A 21,108-nucleotide genomic window follows, 5' to 3' on the forward strand; every position below is an offset into this window, starting at 1 on the left:
GGGTCCAGGATCCAGGAATGCGAACGTCATTATTCGAGAATCCGTACAGAGTGGAAGCGAGAAATGTTTTCTTCCACGCATTTTGCGGGTAGGCGAATATTTTAACGGGAGACGTTATTGGGCTGTCATTCGGTCTGAATGCGCATTGAAAAGAATATTACTTTTTATTTCTTTAAAACTCCATTATTAGATCGATACAAATAACAGTGTCAAAAGTGAACTTAGTGATTACATAGCAACTATATTCTGTCTCTGTCTATGGACCAAAGCCAAATATAATTCATAATCATTATGCGCGTTATACTTAAACTCAATACTTAAAATGGTTAAATTGAAAAAAAAAAAAATGCAAACACAGTGATGTACATAATAAAACAAAGTTAAAAAAACTTTACCAGACACTGAACTTATCGGTGTAAAACCTTAAATCACCAAAAATTAAAAAGTCTCGAAAAGTAAGTACAGAGATTAAAATACAATTATGTATTTTTAAACATAATCAAACTTAACGTCACCGCCACAATAAGTCTGCTCATCCCGATTTCATATCTCATTACGAACAGCGAATATAACAGTAACTTTGTTTAATAACACTCTAAGTATATCATTGGATTAGCCGAGCTTAGCCCGGCATTAACGTAACTTAAACTTGACTTGCCCTAATAATTTAATCTAGACTTACGCGGTTTGTGTCAGTAACCCCTCGTTTGCTTACGTGTGTATTTTGAACATGACGGGGACAACTAAAAGTTATTATTTATTTAGTGCCGGCATTTTATTTCATCATATATAAATGTTTCTTGTAAAAAAAAATGAAAATAATACTTAATAATTATTATTTATGTTGCTATTATTTTTAAAAGCAGACAAATTATACAAAAATCTTATTGGCACTGCGTTTTCTAATAGGTTGGCAATTAATATTCGCTAATTCAAAATAACGAGCAAACAAACTTCAACGTTGACATTTATAATTTCGTGTTTTAGGAAACATTAATGTGGACTTGAGTGATAATGAACTTTGTTGTTTAAAGTAAAAGTAAAAGTGATGTAAAATAAAGAAAAAGTGATGTAAAGTAACATTATAATTACCTCAATTCTTTCGGGTGATTCAGCTACATTAGCTTTTATATTTATGATGAAGTTCTCACTTGTAACAAAATAGAACAGAAGTATCATTTGGTATTCGCTTAAAAACAACACAGTGTTCACTAAATCCGATCAAAAAATCCGAATAAAATTATCAACACTAAATCGCCGACGGTAAAAATCGAAAATCCGCACCCGGTTAAGGCGTAACGAAATTCCCGTAGCACATGCATCGTAAATTTACGGCACACGGGAGGGTAAGTTGTGTACTCTGCGCGGCTTTTACGAGCGGGCGTAAGTAACGGGCGGCCCGCGAGCATTGCAGGGTTAAATTCGCCATTCGCGTTTTGCATGGCCGATTTTGAGTTAAACAAAACACAATCTAATGCGTTGCTTGTCTTTTTTTTGTGAACCTGGCTTTTCGGATGTGTTTAAGTGTCGTAAATCTAGCAACCAATTCTGAAATAAGTTGTTTAAGTACCTTTAAGTTATCAACCACGTAGTTAGAGGCTTCCGGCGACTGGGACCGCAATTAACTGGGACCGCGGTCCCAGTCGCCGGATTCGTAAAAAATAAATAATTTTCTTCCGGCAACTGGGACCACTCATAGATAACTTAGAAAAATATATTATTCAGGCCAAAATCGGTACAGTCATACGAAAAAATATCTAAATTATTTATATGAATATCATTGACTGTTTTTCTACCAGTAATTATTATTTACTAAATTTCATAATGTAGTACAACAATTTTAATGCTTATTATATTTCCCCATAGAATCTACTATAAATCTACTATAAGTACTATAAATCAAACGACAGTTTTTTTTTATTAAATCGGTATATAGATAATGTTTTTAAATAAAGGATTTTTCTTCAATTATTACACCTAAAAATTTTAGTTTGACTGTACGTTTTTTGATTTCAGTTATCATTTACGAGTGGTCCCAGTTGCCGGAAGAAAACTATTTATTTTTTACGGATCCGGCGACTGGGACCGCGGTCCCAGTTAATTGCGGTCCCAGTCGCCGGAAGCCTCGTAGTTAGTTATTAAGATTTGACTTGACATTTCAAGCGACTAGTCACTGCTCTACTTACGCATTTGTAAACCAGAGTAAGCAAACATTTTTTACAAACACACGCACATAAAATAAGGTTTTATTATTAGACCGAAACGGTATAACTTATTCAGAGGCGAGCCGTAAGCGCGTGAACCGCGCCGAGCACCCCCGGCATACAGACTAGCACAATTCACTCGCAACGATCGTCCGTTTTAATGTATCAGTTTATTTTTACGGAACCCCGTTGTTCTTGGGCTTCGATAGTAGAAACGGATTTTGCTTTATGCGGTTTAAATATTTAAATAGTTTAGTTTTTAGTCCACACATTATTTGTGGCAGTGAGCGGGTTAAGTTACTAGAGGTGTGCACAGTGCATTACCTAACCCTGATACATGGGGCCAATATTTTGAGCGATTACCACAAAAAAACATAAATTAGTGTGAAATGAAATTCAAGTGACTTATTTATTTTTCACTCGAACAAACAACTAAGTAATTTTTTGACGATAAAAACGACAAGTTGTTCGATATTTTCAAGTGAACAATCATGTCACTAATTTACTCGCTTGTACTTATTCCACGAAAACATACTCGTATTTTATACTACGAAAATGTTTTTCTTATCTTATGATTTTGAAGTTCACTGAACTACTCTAATGCCGTATATTCTGCTCAAATCAACATACAGTTAATAACTCATTTGATTTGACTAACATCATTGTTGCGAAATCGCGTCTATCATAACTACATATTAATATGATGCCACATAATTAATATAAAAAAAAAAGTTCTAGGCAAGCCTGCAATGTTACAAACCGAGTTTTAATTAGACAGACAAATTAAATCTAGGTAGAATAGAGAGTTTGTAACAACTAGGATTAAGAAGGCTTTAAAAAAGTATCATAAAATGCTCTAAAAAGAAAGCTGTAAAAGAGTAACATAACCGAATTATTTCTTACAAAGGTAAATATCAAATCACTATCATTAACATACGATCCTTATTCACATAAGAGCCAAAATGGCCGACCAGTACAATCTCATTGATAAGGTAGTGAACAAATGAACCAACTCGACTCTAACGTTCATTTATTCATGGGTGCTTTAATTAGGCTCTAATGAGACCTAACCCGCAAATGCTGTCGGGGCACATCTGACCCACTCTTGTAATTTAAAAATTCAAGCGACTGTCAAAGGTACAGTATGTATTTTTTATCATTAAGCTTATACGCTGAGTTGTGAAAAGAGTAAAGCGTAGTGAGGATTTGTGTTAACCCGTGGCTGGACTCGGTTATTTTTATCATGTTACTTAACTTTTTTTGAGAAAAATCACCTAGCATTTGCAAAATTTTCCCTTTTCCATTTAGCAGGAATATTGCTCGTTCGTTTTTTCAGCCAAATGACGTCCACTGCTGGACAAAGGCCTCCTCCAAGGATATTCCTCATTTTGACACTATTACAATCTGAGAGATTTTAAGTAGCCAAACAATTTTGTGACATCAAAGTGTTTGAAATTTAGATTTTTAAATAGCTAGTTTTACGTCTCCTTAAGCCGCGTTAAAACTTTTTAAACCGAATAAACCCTGGAATCTGTGTAATAAAATAAATGGATTTGCCGATAGTTGGCTAAATCCCACACGTTTGAAATATTGACTCAAAAATCACTATCAAGTATTGGCCGATCACAAATTCATCCCAGTTTCATGGAATACCTATTTTACTAAAAGCTTTTTGATCGAACGATGTTATAAATAAAATATTCATTCGTCCGTTTCCGTATGTTATACAATTATTTGAGAGTAGAAATATTTTTTTGTGCAATGGTTATTTAAGTTGGGCCTTTTAAAATTCATATATTTTTTCATCGCTCATGAATTACGTAATTTGTTTTAATGCCGCTGTAAAAGCCAAATGATCACTATATTGAAAATTTTATCGACGTTTATTGCTTATTCTTTAAAAAATGGGAAAGTCAGTTTTTCTTTAATATCACAACAGTAACTTAGACTAAATGTTAACAGATCTTATACAGTTGCATTTCAAGCTAAATGCTATGATCTATTATGTAGTTGTAAAAGGGGCGATAATGCAACAATATTATAAATGAACCGTTCCTGTTCACCAACATTTGGCCCCCTTACCTTTAAAATTAGTGATTAATTGAAATGATTAGTGACTCGTGCCACAAATCGTCACCTACTGTTCCCACCAAACAAATTATAAGTCATTATTTTAACAACCTGCTTAATATAGCTACTAAATAATAGTCACGGTCAATAAAGATTATTAAATATTTATTTACCGGAGTGTCAACACAAAATCAGCATTAATTAAAAATTAAAAAGTAAAAAAAGACAATAATTTGAGAATTAAGATTATACAGATTAACATTGAGCCCATTAACTAACTTTTAATAACAAATAAAAAACTAATAAGAAAAAGCATCATTACTGACTGTTCAATTTGATTCAGATTGTAAAGAGCTTTTAAAGCTCTACATTCTTAACAAGTCAACTGACAACCACGTGAATACAATAAACATAAATTTAAATTGCTTTTAGATAACATGAAAGCACAGTCAAAATAACCATCGAGTCGTATTAATCATATGGTAATTAGTGAGTCTGTAAGATATTTTGTAACGTTTTATAATTACATGTCAAATAGCAGTCACGTTTGGTTTTTGATCAGTTTGAACTTGTCTATGGATGCCGCAGTATTGCGTCAATACTCCGTTGGTTATAGAGCTTTATATCTGGAGTAATCCAAGGTTCTGGGTTTAATTCCCAAGTTCTAAAATGATTAGGACATCTTTATTATGAGCTTAGTAGGCAAACAAATTGAAGGCTTGTATAAACTTTAGAGTCCTTAAAGAGAGATTATAAAGCCAACTATTCTCACCTCTATTTCCCACAATTGCAACTCCTGAATATTCTGGTACTCCTGATAGATACACAGCTTGGCCGTCAATGAAACCCAACCAAACGCATCGTCCTAAATAAATCTCCAAATATTTCATAGCGCCACAAAACAAACACTGCAATTCACAAATAAACAAAACAACGAGCGGAGCCAGATTAGGAATTCCCGTTAAAATCTTGAGACTTGACGATCGGAGACAGCTGTTCGCTCGCCTCCAGAAACCACTTAATCCACCCTGATAATAATGACAGGAACCCTTCTATGCTCCGAGCTCGGTTTAAGCAGGAACATCGTAAATAACTCATCGGGAAATTGGACTAAAATAACACCAATGTAATGAATTAAAAACCGGGAAACTAAGGGCTGGCGATGAATGGGAAAAATGTTTTGAAAAGCATAATTGAAACGAGATTTGCTGCTTTTTTTAAATAAATAAATATGGTATACAAAACAAAGAGCAATTAATTTGATTTTGCAATCAATTAGTGTTGAATTAAAATAGGGCAATATGAAAAAATTAACACTTTATTGAATAGTTTGGTGCCCATAAAAATACCTTATGATGAGCAGATAAATAAATTGCTGAAAGTATTTACAAGATTGCCTTTTCTTAGTCCTACGTTTAGCTATAGAGTTTAGCGCAGTTAAGTAGAATTTTTGATTATCTTAAAATAGAAAAATCTATGCATATTTTGGAATCGATTAAAATATTAAAACGAATAACCATGTCCGATTCAACTCGCCATCCCTAGCGAAATTCCCAGCTCGGATATTATTGGAGTCCGTTCATTTCGCCCGCAGTGTATTTGTGTTTGCTGAATCTCTTGTATATTTGGTCGCATTGACAAGAAAACAGACTAGTGTTACGGCCCGAATAAAATTATTTCTGAACCGATCGACTGAAAAGTTATTCTGCAGTTGTGTTTGCTTAATGACATTACGAATGAATTTATATAGTGGTCTGTCGTTCGAAAATTCAATTTGTTCAAAAGCTTTTTGTTTGTTTGGCAACTTTTAAGTTTTTATTTATTCAACGGCATCGTTTAAAAATGTAGGTACGATAATAATAAAGTCCTCTTTACAAACTATTTTAAATAACGTTAACCTTTTGAATCTGAAGTCAGTAAGAGCTCGCAACGTAGACAAAAACATTGCATGACTTGAATTTTACACGGTTATTTTTTAACATTAATTACTTTAAGCTCTCACGATCATTCTTAACACGTGAGCAGTCCAGTTTACCAGAAGTCAATGGTTAACTAAACTGTGGGCTGTCGACGTGATAAGTCAGAACATGAATAAAATACCATCCAGATTTCGGCATAACTGTTCTGTCTGTCCGTGTTACCGGGCCAGCTGTCACAATACAACTTTACTAAAAGTCACGCCGTAGTAGTTCGAAACATTTTCCAGTCGAAGCGCTCGCGGGTAGATTTTAATTCCGCCGCCTGTCCGCCGTTATCTCGCCTTGTTTGAACTAAAAATTTTGCGAGTAAATTTTTTGGGCGGAAGGTGTCCGGGGTCGGACATACGGCGATTATGTCAGGCGCGATAAACGCCCGCGGGCAAACCGCTGTTTTTGTCCGGACGCCGGACGCTAAATACGGACAGTGGGGCGTAATTAGCGGTTTTTGAATCGGTTTCATGTCTCATTAAGGTATGCAGTGTTGGACGCCGGCCATAAAGTATTGCGTAATTGAGACGCGTTCGGATTAATTTAAATGCTACCTTTTTGGTTTGATTTAAAGTTAATTGGTCAATGAATATTATTATGCACTTTCGTTTTTTTTCCTCAATAATTTTTTATCATAATAATAGCACATTTATACCTACTTAACAATTTGGTGTTCAGTACTTACCAAACATACTGCATAAACCATGCCAAAAAAGTTGATAATATTTGAATTGTAAGTCAACGCCATCTGTTGACTAGAACGCGAACTGAACATACATTTCCAAATGTGACTTGTAACATAGACTAATCTAGGTACAGATTAAAGTAACTCTGCCGTCTTTGAAAGCACTTAAGCCAATATCTGCTGAAACAATTAATCAAAGCCTCAAACGCGATGGCGACTGCATAACCTCCTTCACCTTATAAAGGCTAGTTCTCACTTCGGAGATTACCATTCAACATACGAGCGGCCATTAGTCTTGATCAGTGAATGACAATTGTTCGAATTTAGAGCGATCCTGATGGAATGCGCTTGCTCGCCACAGATGGCGTTACTAGTTAAGGATATACTCTCGCTCTAACGATTATGAATGTATTTTTTTCGTTCTTATTTATGAACGTCTCATTTTCGTCTGAGTTAAGATGGACAGATGATGTATTACGCTCTTTTTTATGAAGTAGACATGTAAAAAACATGTTCAAGTGACAATAACTCCGAAATGCTCGCCCAATACTTTCCCATTTGTATCTGTCACCGAATTCAGCCTTCGGTACATTTTAACTTTAATCCTTACATAACCAGTGCGTATAAGGCGTCGGATTGTGTTTTTGTGGCGCAATGATTTATCATACGCTATAAAAATCGAGAGAGCAATTTTAGGGCGCTTGAGCAATTTGTGTAAATTTTCACTTGCACAAAAAAGGCGTCGATAAAATTTTTGTGAACATTGCATGTTCCTTAAGTGTTGATTCGATGAACACAAATTAGTTCAGTGAACTCATTAAGTTTTATCATTAAATTCTCTTTGATACGATCGCGACGAGATTTACTTTTAATAGCGGTAATTGTGCGTAAAAATTGTGTGAAATTGGAACGTTTAATGCTTATTCGGATGGGTATAAAGTTTGAATTGATGTACAGCAGCCAAGATGATGATGTGCAATTTAATTTTTTTAAAGTAAAATACATATGGTTACGGCTATTATCTTGCTTAATATTCAGGTAATTTTATGTTGATTCCTACATAAATGTTCGGTAGCCTTGCAAAAAATAAAATTATTACACATTTACAAGGTTTAGGTTAGGTCTTATGAATTTACGTGGTACACGAAGTATTTTTTGGGCGACATAAATCTACTTTGTGTGGCACCTTGCATTTTAAACCATTTTAGGATTTCTTTACCAGAAGTAGGTAAGAAGTAGATAGGAACTCAGATTAGGTACATTTATTACAAAACTGACGTAAGTAGTCTTACAAAAAATAGTAGGCATCAATCAAAATCGCTAGACTCAAAGGTACTTTAAAACAACGTAAACAAAAACAAAATCCTTGTTCCGTTAAAACAAAACGATTCGTTTGAAAACTTATACCCGGAAAAATACATTGTGTTAAAAAATGCATCTAAAGTCTAAACCGTTCTGTTATTTGATTCCCATCAAATATTTACGCGATTGCACGCAGCGGCCGGTATTTGTCTGAATTCAAATTTCCGATCGTGTGAACTCGTCTTTACGTTAGGGTAGCGACAGTGATTGACATCAGGGTTTCGCTAATCTGCAGTGTCACAGTGAGATTACGCCCTAGCCTACATGCCCTGCGACCAGTGACTTAGAGCTCTCTGCTGTCACATTTTCGGTAACGATTATGAACATCGTGTAATGTGCGAGGGGTCTTCGGTAGCTGGTCTTATCAGTGCCAAGCATAATAAAGCTCTGGTCTACTTTTGTCAAAGTTTACAATAGGAAGTTTGGTGTTAAGAGTGGAAGTTAAAATTAGATTTAAAGTTTAAAATAATGATGTCACATTATATGTAAAGTAGCAGTGAGCCTTTCCAACTTCTAGGGGCTGGCGTGGAATATTTTGCATAACGAATTTTTCTTATGCCGCCATAGGCGTCTGATGTGGCTTAACGTGCTCTCCAAAACACGGGAACATATTTATTTTTGGACAGTGAGGTTGATGTTCTTAATAATACTGGGCACATTAAATCAAGATTACAATAAAGTTATGTAGTGATAAGAATAATGTGTAAGAAGAATGCAGGCCGCTGCCAACCGGTCATAGTGGAAGTCCTATGGCTGAAATGATGATGATGATGAACAATGTTGAGTCAAATTACTTAAATCTTAAACGTTATGTTATTGTGACGCAATGCAACATCCCTGTAATCACTAAAATATTTACACAGCGTATAAATTTAGAAACTTAACAACTAATATCCGACTAAACGTTGCTCCAATAAATCGGCTGAATAATGGAAATCGGAAATTAACGACTGCCAAATGGCATCGAAATAGTTTGATGCGGACTGCGATAAAATCTATGTAATGTTACATTTGCATCGGAATTATTAGCGGTTGTTTGAAAAGGTTTCTCGCAGTTCCGCGTTAAGTTCTAAATTACGTGTTTATTATTGACTTTAGCTAATCAGTTTTATTGATCAAACAATAATAATAATATCATAACAATGAGTAGCTGATTTTTTTCATTAAAAAAGCTCAACGGAATTTCGAGTCCAATGAAAAAGGTAAATATTACTTATTTCAACATAATGTGCCTATTATATATATATATAACGCTTATAGACGTTAAGTTAAATGATGTAAGTAGCAGTAAGTCCAAAGATAAAGCCGTATTATGCACTAAACAACATAAAGTAAAACACTAACGATCAACATGACGCCAGATGGCGCACAAAGCGATGCATGGTTGTGAAACGTTACTATTTCTAGTTTAATGTTTTTGCACGTCAATTGTTTCTTAAATAGACGGTTGAATATTTTCATTTCTTCAAATGAATTTAATATTTAAAATAAAATTTTTCTTTTCCAATTTATTACTGGCCAGTTTCGAAAAAATACGAACTCTTCACCTTTTTTATCGAAAAATTCAATATTTAAGTTAGATTTTTTTTATTACTGGCCTGTTAAAAAAACATGTGACTCTTATTTAACAAAAATTCCATTTTCAAATTAGTTTTATTTTTACTGATGAATACCAATAATTCATCAATAGGCACCAAAGTCAAAACGATTCAAGGTTTTTTAACTTGCGGCAACATTGTGCGTCCAGGACTCAAGTAAATTACTTGGGATGTGTCAAACGGGAAGCTCCTGTCCATTGATTAGACAGTTGATCGACATAGGGCCATCCTCGACGGTTTGTCGGCCTTTGCCATCGATGTATAGATAGTAGCAAACAGACGGGGTTAAATCCAAACTTATGGGATTTAGTCAGCTTTTGATGGTGAAACGATAATCTTGATTTACTCCATAAAAACTAGTTCTAATTATAGTAAAACATACCTATTATAAGACAAAGAAGCGAAACTTAGGCAGAGATGTACCAGCTTACTTTAACCGTATAAAACAATAACTGATGCTTTTTGAATGGAGTTTGACTGAATTTTGACGTTTGTTAAAGTTAAAGCAAGATGGTGCAACTGAGCCTCAGACTGGTGTGGTGGTCCTAAACACACTAAACTCGGTAAGTATATATCATTAGAATTAAACAAACACTTAACTTTGTCAGTATGTGTTGTAAAAGTGCCTTAAAAAGCCCATTTGCAGCAAATAAATTACTTTTATGACTTTTAAACCTACATTATTATTAAAAAAAATATCTAAGCAGTAGGTATAACCGTTAATCTAGCACCCATATCACAAGCATATTAATTGCTTAATTTATAGCTAGATGGCGCTGTGTGCACTTGTCCAAAGATATTTATTTATAATTATTACTAGCTTTTGCCCGCGGCTTCACCCGCGTGAAATTTAGTTTGTAACAGATCGTCATAAATTATATCCTATATGTTATTCTGGGATATAAACAATAATACTGTAAAGTTTAATCAAAATCCGTTCAGTAGTTTTTGCTTCAAAGAGTAACAAACATCCAGACATCCATACAAACTATCGCATTTATAATATTAGTAGGAAGCACTAAATAAGTTGATATTAAAAATTTGATCACATTACACAACATTTTCATACGAAATCTTATTACTACGGGAATTAGTGATGACTCCCCATGTTGACATTGCGAGGTAATATGAAAAGAAGCAATTTTCCTATGTTTATCAAAGCAGAGTAAACAAGCGGATTCCTGTTCCCGAAATAAAAATGGGAAATATTTGCTGGCGACAAGACACTGATATCTGTGTATAATCTGGATATAATAGAAATATAAGTTAGTATTATTGGGATATCTCTATGGGTCTCCATAGGCGAAGCTTACTTTTTTAATTTTACCTCTGTAACACAATGTTTACGTGCTTACGTATTGTGGAACATAGGTGTTTACAGATATTACCTGTTGTGTATGTCTTAATAAATAAATAAATATGGTTGCAATGAAAAGTATGAAGGAACAAAATAAGTAATGCTAATAAAACTGCTGATGCTTGGTGTGAAACTAAAAAGAAATGCAAAGGTACAACGCCATCTATTGACATTAAATCACACTAGTACAAGGGTGGAATACAGTTTGATTGAATATCCTACTTACAGACATAATTTTTGTAAGGTTCAGACATAGTAGACAAGTCATATGTCGAGAGACATTTTATATTTTGTAATTCTATTTTAAGTATTCGGCAGAAAAGGGATTAACTTTCTTGGTTGGTTTATCAGCGCATGAAAACTATTTCCAACTTTTTGAGCTTATTATACTCTAAGTAGATAAATATAATTAGGTATTATAATCATACTTAGGTACAGCCGACCTTGATCTGCTGTCGTGAATTGTGATAGGTACCTCATTCAGTTTCGAACGAGCCGATTTTGCAACAAAAAAATACTCATAGTCTAAGATGTGCTATCGACTGTATAATAAATAACGAAAACAATCAGAACGCGGAGTTTATTTCCATTCCAAAACCGATCGCCGAAACGAGACAAAACACACGACGGCTTAACCCCAAAATGAATGCGACAAGAAAATCCGTAGACACTCTAAATCTATCCAGGGAGGCACGCAAATAGGTTCCTATCAGTCAGCGGGCGGACCGCAGATCTATCGGAGAAACCCTTGTTAGTTCTTGAGATGGATAGGCTTTTTAAAACGATGGGCGATTGAATGTTTGGTTTGCATGCAAATTATTTACATGGAAATCTCAGAAATATTTTTTTAATGATGAGTAGGCAGTAGCTATAATCCTTAAAGCTTGGTTTGAAATGTGCTCTAGAATTCAAATAGGAGAAGAAAAATTCTTACAAATAAATCACTCAAAGAGTCTCGTACGTTTTTGCGCTTAGAAAACATTGGCAATTAAAAACACATTGCTTATAAGGTGTGAGTTAAGAATGCATGCACCTGCATTCTTAACTCATACATAAATTGGTTCCTACACATCCTTCCTTAGGCATACGAGACATTTAATTTAATCTCTGAACCACAAAACGCCAAATTATAAAACAATTTGACAATGACTATTGAATAAACAAAAGCGTAATGATGACATTGATTCACAAAACAATTGAAACGAACTTAATTTCTCAGTTGAAAGCACACATTTGTTCCGCTGCGCGCCAAGAGATGGCGCTAGCAGTATCAAATGTCGTTTACACCGAACGAATTTCGACGCTCGCGCACGCGTGTCGAATGGAGGGCCCATTCATTTTATAGCCTCACTTTTTTTGTTCGCCCAACCCAATTCCATTCTTATATCCGAGAATAATCGACAAAGGGACCGATTGGATCCAAACTGAAGATGTTATTTTGAGTCTAAAAAAACCGTTTACAGCTACTTTATCGGTTTTTCAAACTGTTTTTTTGGTAGATTGAATTTTTAAACGCATACGTTTGGGAACATACGATTGTAATGGACGAGTTTTTATAAACTAAACAACGATTGACAGATTTTCGAATAAATTTAAGTAGGGTAAGTGCGTTAGTTTTCGTCCAATTATCGGAGTTGCCAACTTTGTGATGCGAAATAAATATTTTAAAATACCCTTACTCATATGTATCATATGTCGTTTTAGTCCTTGCATAGTCTACTTTACGTTAATATTATATGACAATAAGTAAATACCACGGGTTTTTTTATAAAAAATATTTTATGCAAAAGAGGCGATTTCACTAGTTTTCGTCCAAAAAAATCAGTTTTCGTCCTAGTGTACGCTAGTTTTCGACCACTGTGTAGAAAAAAAAGGTGCAGTTGAATTATTAAGTTAAAACCAACTCTACAATACAGTAACTATGGATTGTGGTATATCATTTGAAAGGTAATTTTGTTAGCTTTCAAATTATATCAAAAAGATTTAAATAAGTTTCTTACCTAAATTCAGGAAAATATTTCAATAGGTCGAAGGACAAATGGACGAAAACTAATCTACAGGAATAGCTAATTTTGGTTTTCGTCCACCCCAGTGCTTGCTCATGACGTCATGGACGAAAACACAACAACGTTTAAAGCTGTTTTTTGTTTTCGTCCACATATTTTTAACGGTTTTTATGGGTTTATCACTGTTAAAAAGTGGACGTAAACTAAAATGTTTGTTGTAATAGCAATAAAGATCATATTGGAAGAAAAAACATTGAATTTTGTAGGTCCATTGAAGTAAAATGATTATTAAAAATATTAACTAGGTGTCAGGGTTTCCGTCCACGTGGACGAAAACCAAAATCTTGCAAAATTGTTATACTAGTATTAGTCCACTTAATTATCTAAGATTTCTATACAAAAGCTTTAATAAACCCTTAAAATAGTGTTTATTATGCTAATAATTAGACATACGTGCCAAAAACATTTACATAAAGTAGCTAAAACAGTAATTAAACATACCATGAAAGTTCCCTACCGGCACGTTTTTTTTCTAACTTGACGACGTTTTCCATTCACCTGTGTGCAGCAGCAACTTCCGTAGATTTTTTTGGAGTTATTACTTATCAAATTACATTTTCATGCAGGCAGAACTGTTACTTAGATATTATAGATTGTAACAAGTCCAAACTTGCACGGAAAGTTAGGTTTGTATTCTAATTATCCGTATTTGTTTGTGGCAAGTCGGTCAAATGGACGAAAACAGGAGCTGGACGGAAAACCGGCGCAATTACCCTATTTTAATGGAAGTTGTTGCGTATTTTAAAAGCTCTGAATGAAGCTTGCAAATGTTTTGGTTCAGGTTTAATTTAAATCTCTTTTAGTTTTACTTTTGGAGTTCGAATTATGCGCACCAAATCTAATCACTCAGTTCTTATGAGTAAAATCTATACTCAATACTCAATCTATGCCCATTCTTGGGAAATGGAAGTCAATTATATCAAAGAAATACATTTTAAACTAGTGCTCCAAATATAGACCGACACCTTTGGCTATCATCGCTAAAGCCAATACCAACAAATACGTAACAAGTATAATCAAACCAATTTCTTAGCCGGTGGCTGTTACATTGATTCAAGCGCCACTTTTCCAGCCCGGTTCGCTCCAAATCGGGAATGTTAATCCATAATAGTAATTTATACCACCAATCAAGTATTAAAACATAAGCGGCTTTGGATTCACCTCATCGATCATGCGCCCAAGCTTAAGTATAACACAAATATGATAATAGCGGGCATTACCCATTCAGTCAGCCATTGTAACGGAAAATTGAATCATACCAAGTAAGGGTTATGTACTATTCATATATTCATTGGAACACATGCCTGGTAGTCCTGGTACTATGTTACCATCGTTTTTGGTTAATATTACCGGATAAGAAAATACGGGTCATTATTTTGTTGCTGGTTACACAATATGAGCTGTTTTGTTTCAATCCTTATTTAGTTTGACAGATGCGTAGCATTAGTTGCTTGTTAGATTCAATTTGATGTAGTTTTATGAAAGAGTTTTACAATTTGAGATTCAGTACTATCCGTTCGCGATAAGTTTGCCGCTGGCGATATGACGTCACTGGAAGGAAAGCGGCTATAACTTTACCAAACTATATTGAAAATATATTTATTTATTAATATTGATAAAAATTGTGTATTTGCGTAAAATAAAACACTCAATTGCGTTTACTCACTAATTATTTGTGTTTAATCGCGGTTGGAGAAGGGGACGCGCATTCCACGAACCGGCAAACTTAGCGCGAACGGGTAGTATATTATTAATTTTTGGAATATAAAAATTAATATTTATGCTTTTGATAAAAAGATGACTTTTACCAAACCCAGACGAACAAAGCCATGGTCAGAAGCTAGTACACATTTTCATAAATTCTTACGCAAAATATTTTTCATATCGGCTCGCTCATTTTCCACAAATTTTCCTCGATACTTGAACAATCCGCGAAGTTCACTCTTGTGAGATAAAATATAGGGAATATAATAAATTGACTTCTTGGTACCTACAAATTTGGGCTGAAATATGTAATTAAAGTTTCGGTTCGAAATTTTATATTTTCATGTAATCGAAGTATGCATTTCGTGTAAATTGGTGGCGATTATCATAAAAATAACCTACCTACAGAAGTAGTTGAACGATCGTATGAATATTTTACAATAGTCTTCATATTTCACTTGATTTTTGCAGAAATTATAATTTTCTTTCACGTGTTCTGAACGTTTCTGGCATTTTGATTTCAACTTTGTCCCTAATCTTTTTCACAAACAATGTGTTTTACTTTATTTTAGTGTGTTTGACTAAATTCCGCGTAGTTACATCATCCGCCATATTTATCTCTAGGGTGCATCCCGACTGATTGGTACCTAACCTAATTTCACGTCCTGCGAGCTTCAATGCCAGTATTAGGATCGTAATTATTGCCCGTGAGCATACTTAATTAACTCATTACCACAAATTGACAACTAAAAGGCAGTGGACTATGAAAAAGATATTTACCCTAGTAAATAAATACAAAATCCTACGTAATTTCAACATCAAAAGTTAGATTAATAAAATTTGATTTGGCATCACAATAAAATACGTCGAAATATTGGAATCCTAACGTAAATTACAAAACACGAAATGCTAAAATGTATAAAACTAGTGCTAATTTGCGACGAGCAGTAACGATTAAATGGGCAACAGTTAAAACAAAATCGAGTTACAAACCAAAATTTTATTATTTGCGCAAAAATTTCACCGACGAAATTAATATGGACGCGTACACTGCATTCAGCTTTACATTGCGAAACCCGCGGTGAATATATGGGCATCAATCCAAAATAGGAAACGGACCATTACCGAATAAGGCAGACGGCGCTTACCCAATCCTGTATCGCAATAAACTTCACAAAAAACCCTCAAGGCAGAGGGTCCTTTAAAACCAATTTGTCCACATTTTATGACCGCCGTTAACGCATCAAACAATGAATGAAAGTATTGCCTTTTATTTCCTTTAACTTCAATCGTTTACCTAACCGTAACTCTTTTATTGGCTGTAGTAAAATTTATATCTCAAATGCATCCCTGATCGGCTCGTCCGAACCACCGACCGTGTCGAATTCACTCGTAATTATAGTCACTCTTAAGACATTGTGTTAGATCATATAATTATCAGCTAGAATTTTGGGTATGTTGTAATCATGGGGACAATTAGGGAGACATGTTTTTGTCTAGTGACATTGTGTTTCTGGGAACGTTTGTTGTTTCAACACACGTGGGAGTTCTTGTTGTCTTTGCGTTTGGATGCATGTGTTGCCTCGCGTTAAATTAACCGGAAACTTGAGGGGAAATAGTTAAGATTCAGTGCAGGTTTGTTGCAGTCACTCAGAAAGTTAAACATGCCACCCTGACGTTTGGAATGGCAGACAACTGGTGAGTTCGGAACTGTGTAACCGCAGATGAATCACAAACGTTTTTTCTCCCTGAACCCTGATGATATTATCATGCAAATGAATTTAAATATGTTAACAAAAAACAACAAAATATTGATTCACAACATCCGATAAAAATCAGGTTCAGTAATTGAATATGGAACACATTAACAAATTACTAACAACAAATTTGACACCATATCATGACGCGTCACAATTTTAACAATGGACAAAAACCTATCCTGCCGGTAGCAGATAATGTAATCGATAAAGGTGAATTGTATTAAAAACAGGATATACATATAACAAAGGGTTATGATGAAGCGTTTTTGAGTTGTCAAGGTACAGCAAACAATACTCGTGTGGTGCCCAAAACGAAAACAACCGAAGAAAAGAATAGGAAAGATGTAAATTTAGTAAAAACTGAATATGAACGGGTGGGACAGAGGTTCTTTGATAATAATGGGGACGTGCGTGATGTGGAGAGCACGGGCTGGATCGCGCGGGTGGTCTGCCTGCGTTGGACTATTTAAATATTTTTTTACTCTTATTATTTGCTCACTATTTGGAGATTTATGTGTGTTTAACACGAAGGTGTTGGGACAACAAGGCGTGATTTGTTTGCTTTATAGAACCTATCGATTACGTACGTTTTGAAATTCTCGACACTTTCATGGACATTTCTTATACTTATTTGATAAGACTTCACTCGCGATGTGTTTAAAGATATCCTTATATTTATATTTTTATAAGGATTCATCGAATCCCTCATTTTGTTAGAATAAATAAGGAAAATTGACATACAAATACTTGTCATTAATGTTTTAATTGCTTTGATGAATCATAATCCAATTATAAGATTATTTATTAGCTAGCGGTAAATTATTTGTAATTAAAACGAAGCCAGTAGCTTATGAATATTTAAAAGAAAGTAAACGTGTCCTACTATGACGATGTCACGTTTCTTGAAATACTTATCTTTATTGGAATATTGTTCTTTTATTGTGAACAAATAAGAAAATATTAAAACATTCCAGGATATTTATTTCGTTGCCTATTCCCAGAATGGGTATTTTCCTGAAAATTTCCAAATGGAGTTTCGGTCCTTTTGCTTCCACGCCGGTAATTTATCGTTTGCTTTCAATTTCGCGTAACAAAATCTAATTTCGAGTAGAGGGAAGCAGCGCATTACTTCGGGCAACTTATAAGCGACGCGAAACACTTGTGATTATTACATTTCGACGGCACTACTCCGTTATTATTACACTCCAATTGAATATTTACGGCACTAGAGTTGCATTCCTCAATCAATTTCAATGATTCTTCAACAAATCGTATTGCTTGTGGCCCTTCGCTGCCCTAATTGAACAAATCATCACCAATTTATTTTACCGCCCCGTCTCTGCTCTTGTTAGCTAAGTTATCTCAAATGAAGCCGTTGTCATTAACCGTGCGTTACTTATCTCGAACGTCTACAAATGTTTCTGTTTCTCACAGATTCCCGATAGAGACAACGAGAGAACCATTATGTGTATTTCTTCGAGTGTCAGGTTCACTGACTCGAATTATTACTGTGGATTGGTTTGTGTTCGCCGCGATTTCGTTCTAAGTCAACATTGTGATTTCCTCGTTTTCACACAATTTGTTGTTTGGTTTGAAAATTCATCACATTTTCTTTAAAGCTTAATCAACTTTTAGGGTGTTTAAAATTTGTTAAACGTGTTTATTTGTATTACACTTATGAGATTGTAGAAACATACGAAAGATTTATTTACAGTTTACGTGCAGCATTGCATGTAAGATTTAAGACTCAACTACACGATGAAATATTTACAGAAACTTTTTCAAGTCAAAACACAAATTACACCAAAGTCCAACGTGAATTGGGACGACCCAGTGAAACGTTTATCGTGTCACAAACGTCCTAAAGTCGGTCATCGCGAATGCATTAATTCCGAAAATAATTAACACAGCGAACGCTGCATGAGCGACCGCTGAAAATATTGATACACCACAACCGCGTACCATTAAGCTCGAATAAAGCCGCTACAAACCGCAGTGCGAACGAATTTACCATTTCCGCACAATCAGCACGTATCAAAACACAAACTTACGTTGATCGAAGAAGCAGCGGTCCAGACCATTCATAACGTTGCAAACAACCGCATAGTGCACTCAACACAATTATGTAACGTTCACAAGTTGCACTCAGTGACGTCACACTCAAAACAAATCACAGCGTTCCACTCGGTCACTGCACAACGTCAGGGCGGGTGCTGGAGCGTCGTGCCGCGGTTCGGTTAGAGGTGTTGCCCGCACGGCGGTCGGCGCGCGACTGAGTGCGCGGAGCCCGCCGGCGGGGGGTGAGGCAGGCGGGGGTGCGTGCGTTCGGAATCCGCTTCCCACGTGCTCGCGCTCCATCCCTTTCTTGCAGGACGGGTTAGCTTTTAAAAAGCGCCCGTCGACGCATCGATACCGCCGGGGGCGACGTTTCGTTGTAACCTTGTTTATATGCACTGCAGCTAATAATAAACACGCGAATAACACTTCAAGTGCGCGTTTGTTGTTGTTGTTTTTATTGTATGTTAGAGCTAAGTGGCGAGTTAAGTTTGGATGTTTATTTTCCAGTTTCCGATACGCCTGTTCCGGCTGTTTCCTGTTCGCCGCTTAGTTTCAAATGGTTCGGATTACGCGGTCCACTTACTAATAAGAGTGATACATTATTTATTATGTTGTTCCATACGCGCAGTTACATCAAAGGCTTCAGTATGCTGCTTCAATTGGATTTAAGCTTTGATGTTGCCTTTTTGTATCCTTTTCACATTTATTTTGTGAATAGTTTTAAAAATATCTAAATATTTTTCGTTTTGTTATTTGAAAATATTGAAATATGTTACAATGTTTCGTATCTAATCCGTAGCGAATTTGCGTTTTGTTTTGCAGCATACAAATTGCAGTAATGGAATTCTCGTAGATAGCAAACTACCCGCGGTATTCGAGTACATTTTTTATCGTTGTCGACAGATAATTTCCATCATAAAAATATGTTTGAACAAAAGGGTGGCGGATAAGTTGGGACAAAAAGTTAATGTGTTTCTTAAAACGCTATTTCGGTGGTCGCCTGCCCGTCTTATCGGCCTGTCACTCGGCGGGGCGTGTTTTTACTATTTTTTATCGCTCCATTCCCAAACTTAGCCCGCTGGCGTACAAGCACTGGTTCGAGAATATAATGAATGGACTCTGAAAGTGGAAGTGCTGATAGATTGAACTTATAATACTCCTTGTATGTTAGATATAATTGTATTGCATGTAGGTATGTGATTATACTTCACACAACAAAGTAAATATGTATTAGTAGACATAAAACAATAAAGAAACTTTTTTCCATATTGTAGCTTTTACCCCACATCGTCCGCGTAAAATAATGTTTGTCAGAAAAAATCTGTCTTTATCGCGCGCGTCCCTGTTTCCTAAACCATGATAAAAACTATGCTATGTTCTTTCGCGGGACTCAAAACCATTGAACCAATTTTGATGAAATTTGGTAAAGCGATCGTTTGTGTGATAATATGTACATATCATTTGCTTTCGCATTTTCATATTAGGAGAAGTAGGTATTATGCTTATTTTAAGATACCACTACCATTCTAGTTAGAATATTCAACATAATCCTCTGATCCGGAAGAACTAAAACCAAAACTGATTCTATCCTCTCGCACGATACAGTAGTGCATTAGCGTCCTTTAAAAAGGACAAAAAACAGACAATCCCATTGACTAATTCTTGAACGTTTCTTTTCACAGGTCCAATTTGATTTATGGATCCGAAAATAGGCAAAAACTACGGGTTCGTTCGTCAGTACACCGGATGACTCCATTTTGTTCGGTTGTTTTTTGTTTCACAGTGACAGGTGTGAAATATGAATTTACAAATTAATAGCAAAATATTAATTCGTTATAATTATTTTAATTGGTTCGGTGCTATTGTGTGATATTGAATAATGGGAGTGGAATTCAATGTGTTATTGGGTGAAAAATATTATTAATGAAACGTTATTATGCATTACAATTTTAATTATTTTTTTGTTTCATGAATTAAAATGTCTGTCTGTGACAGGTATAAGGTTTACAGTACTTTACAACTAGAATAAAATTATGCATTTTTGGCTGGCTGGCTGTCACTTAACAAAAAAAGTTAAAGGACATTTTTTGTTTTTCTTTTCCGAATAAAATGATCTTACTTAAGAATTTCCCTAAAACTTTTAGGCTAAGCACCACCTTATTTTAACTGTAACTTTAACCATAATCGGTGTTTTTTGTATGAGTTTGACAGACTTTTGAAATTTATTTCAGTTAAAGTAAGATGGTGCAACCCAGTCTAAACTATTGTTTACATACG

General features: G+C 35.1%; 1 protein-coding gene across 1 annotated transcript in view; it reads right to left on the bottom strand.

The window, feature by feature from the left end:
- LOC114365720 (uncharacterized) overlaps window positions 1-19,034 on the bottom strand; it is an 84,039-nt gene extending 65,005 nt beyond the window's left edge. The window contains exon 1 of the mRNA XM_028322357.1: window positions 18,825-19,034. Within this exon, the coding sequence (XP_028178158.1) occupies window positions 18,825-18,858 (34 nt within the window). The 5' untranslated portion in view covers window positions 18,859-19,034. The remainder of the gene's footprint in view (window positions 1-18,824) is intronic.
- Between the last annotated feature and the right edge of the window lie 2,074 nt (window positions 19,035-21,108).

This window comes from Ostrinia furnacalis, unplaced genomic scaffold (assembly GCF_004193835.3).
Source record: "Ostrinia furnacalis isolate ACB-3 unplaced genomic scaffold, ASM419383v2 OfSCF7615, whole genome shotgun sequence".
NCBI classification, from domain to species: domain Eukaryota; kingdom Metazoa; phylum Arthropoda; class Insecta; order Lepidoptera; family Crambidae; genus Ostrinia; species Ostrinia furnacalis.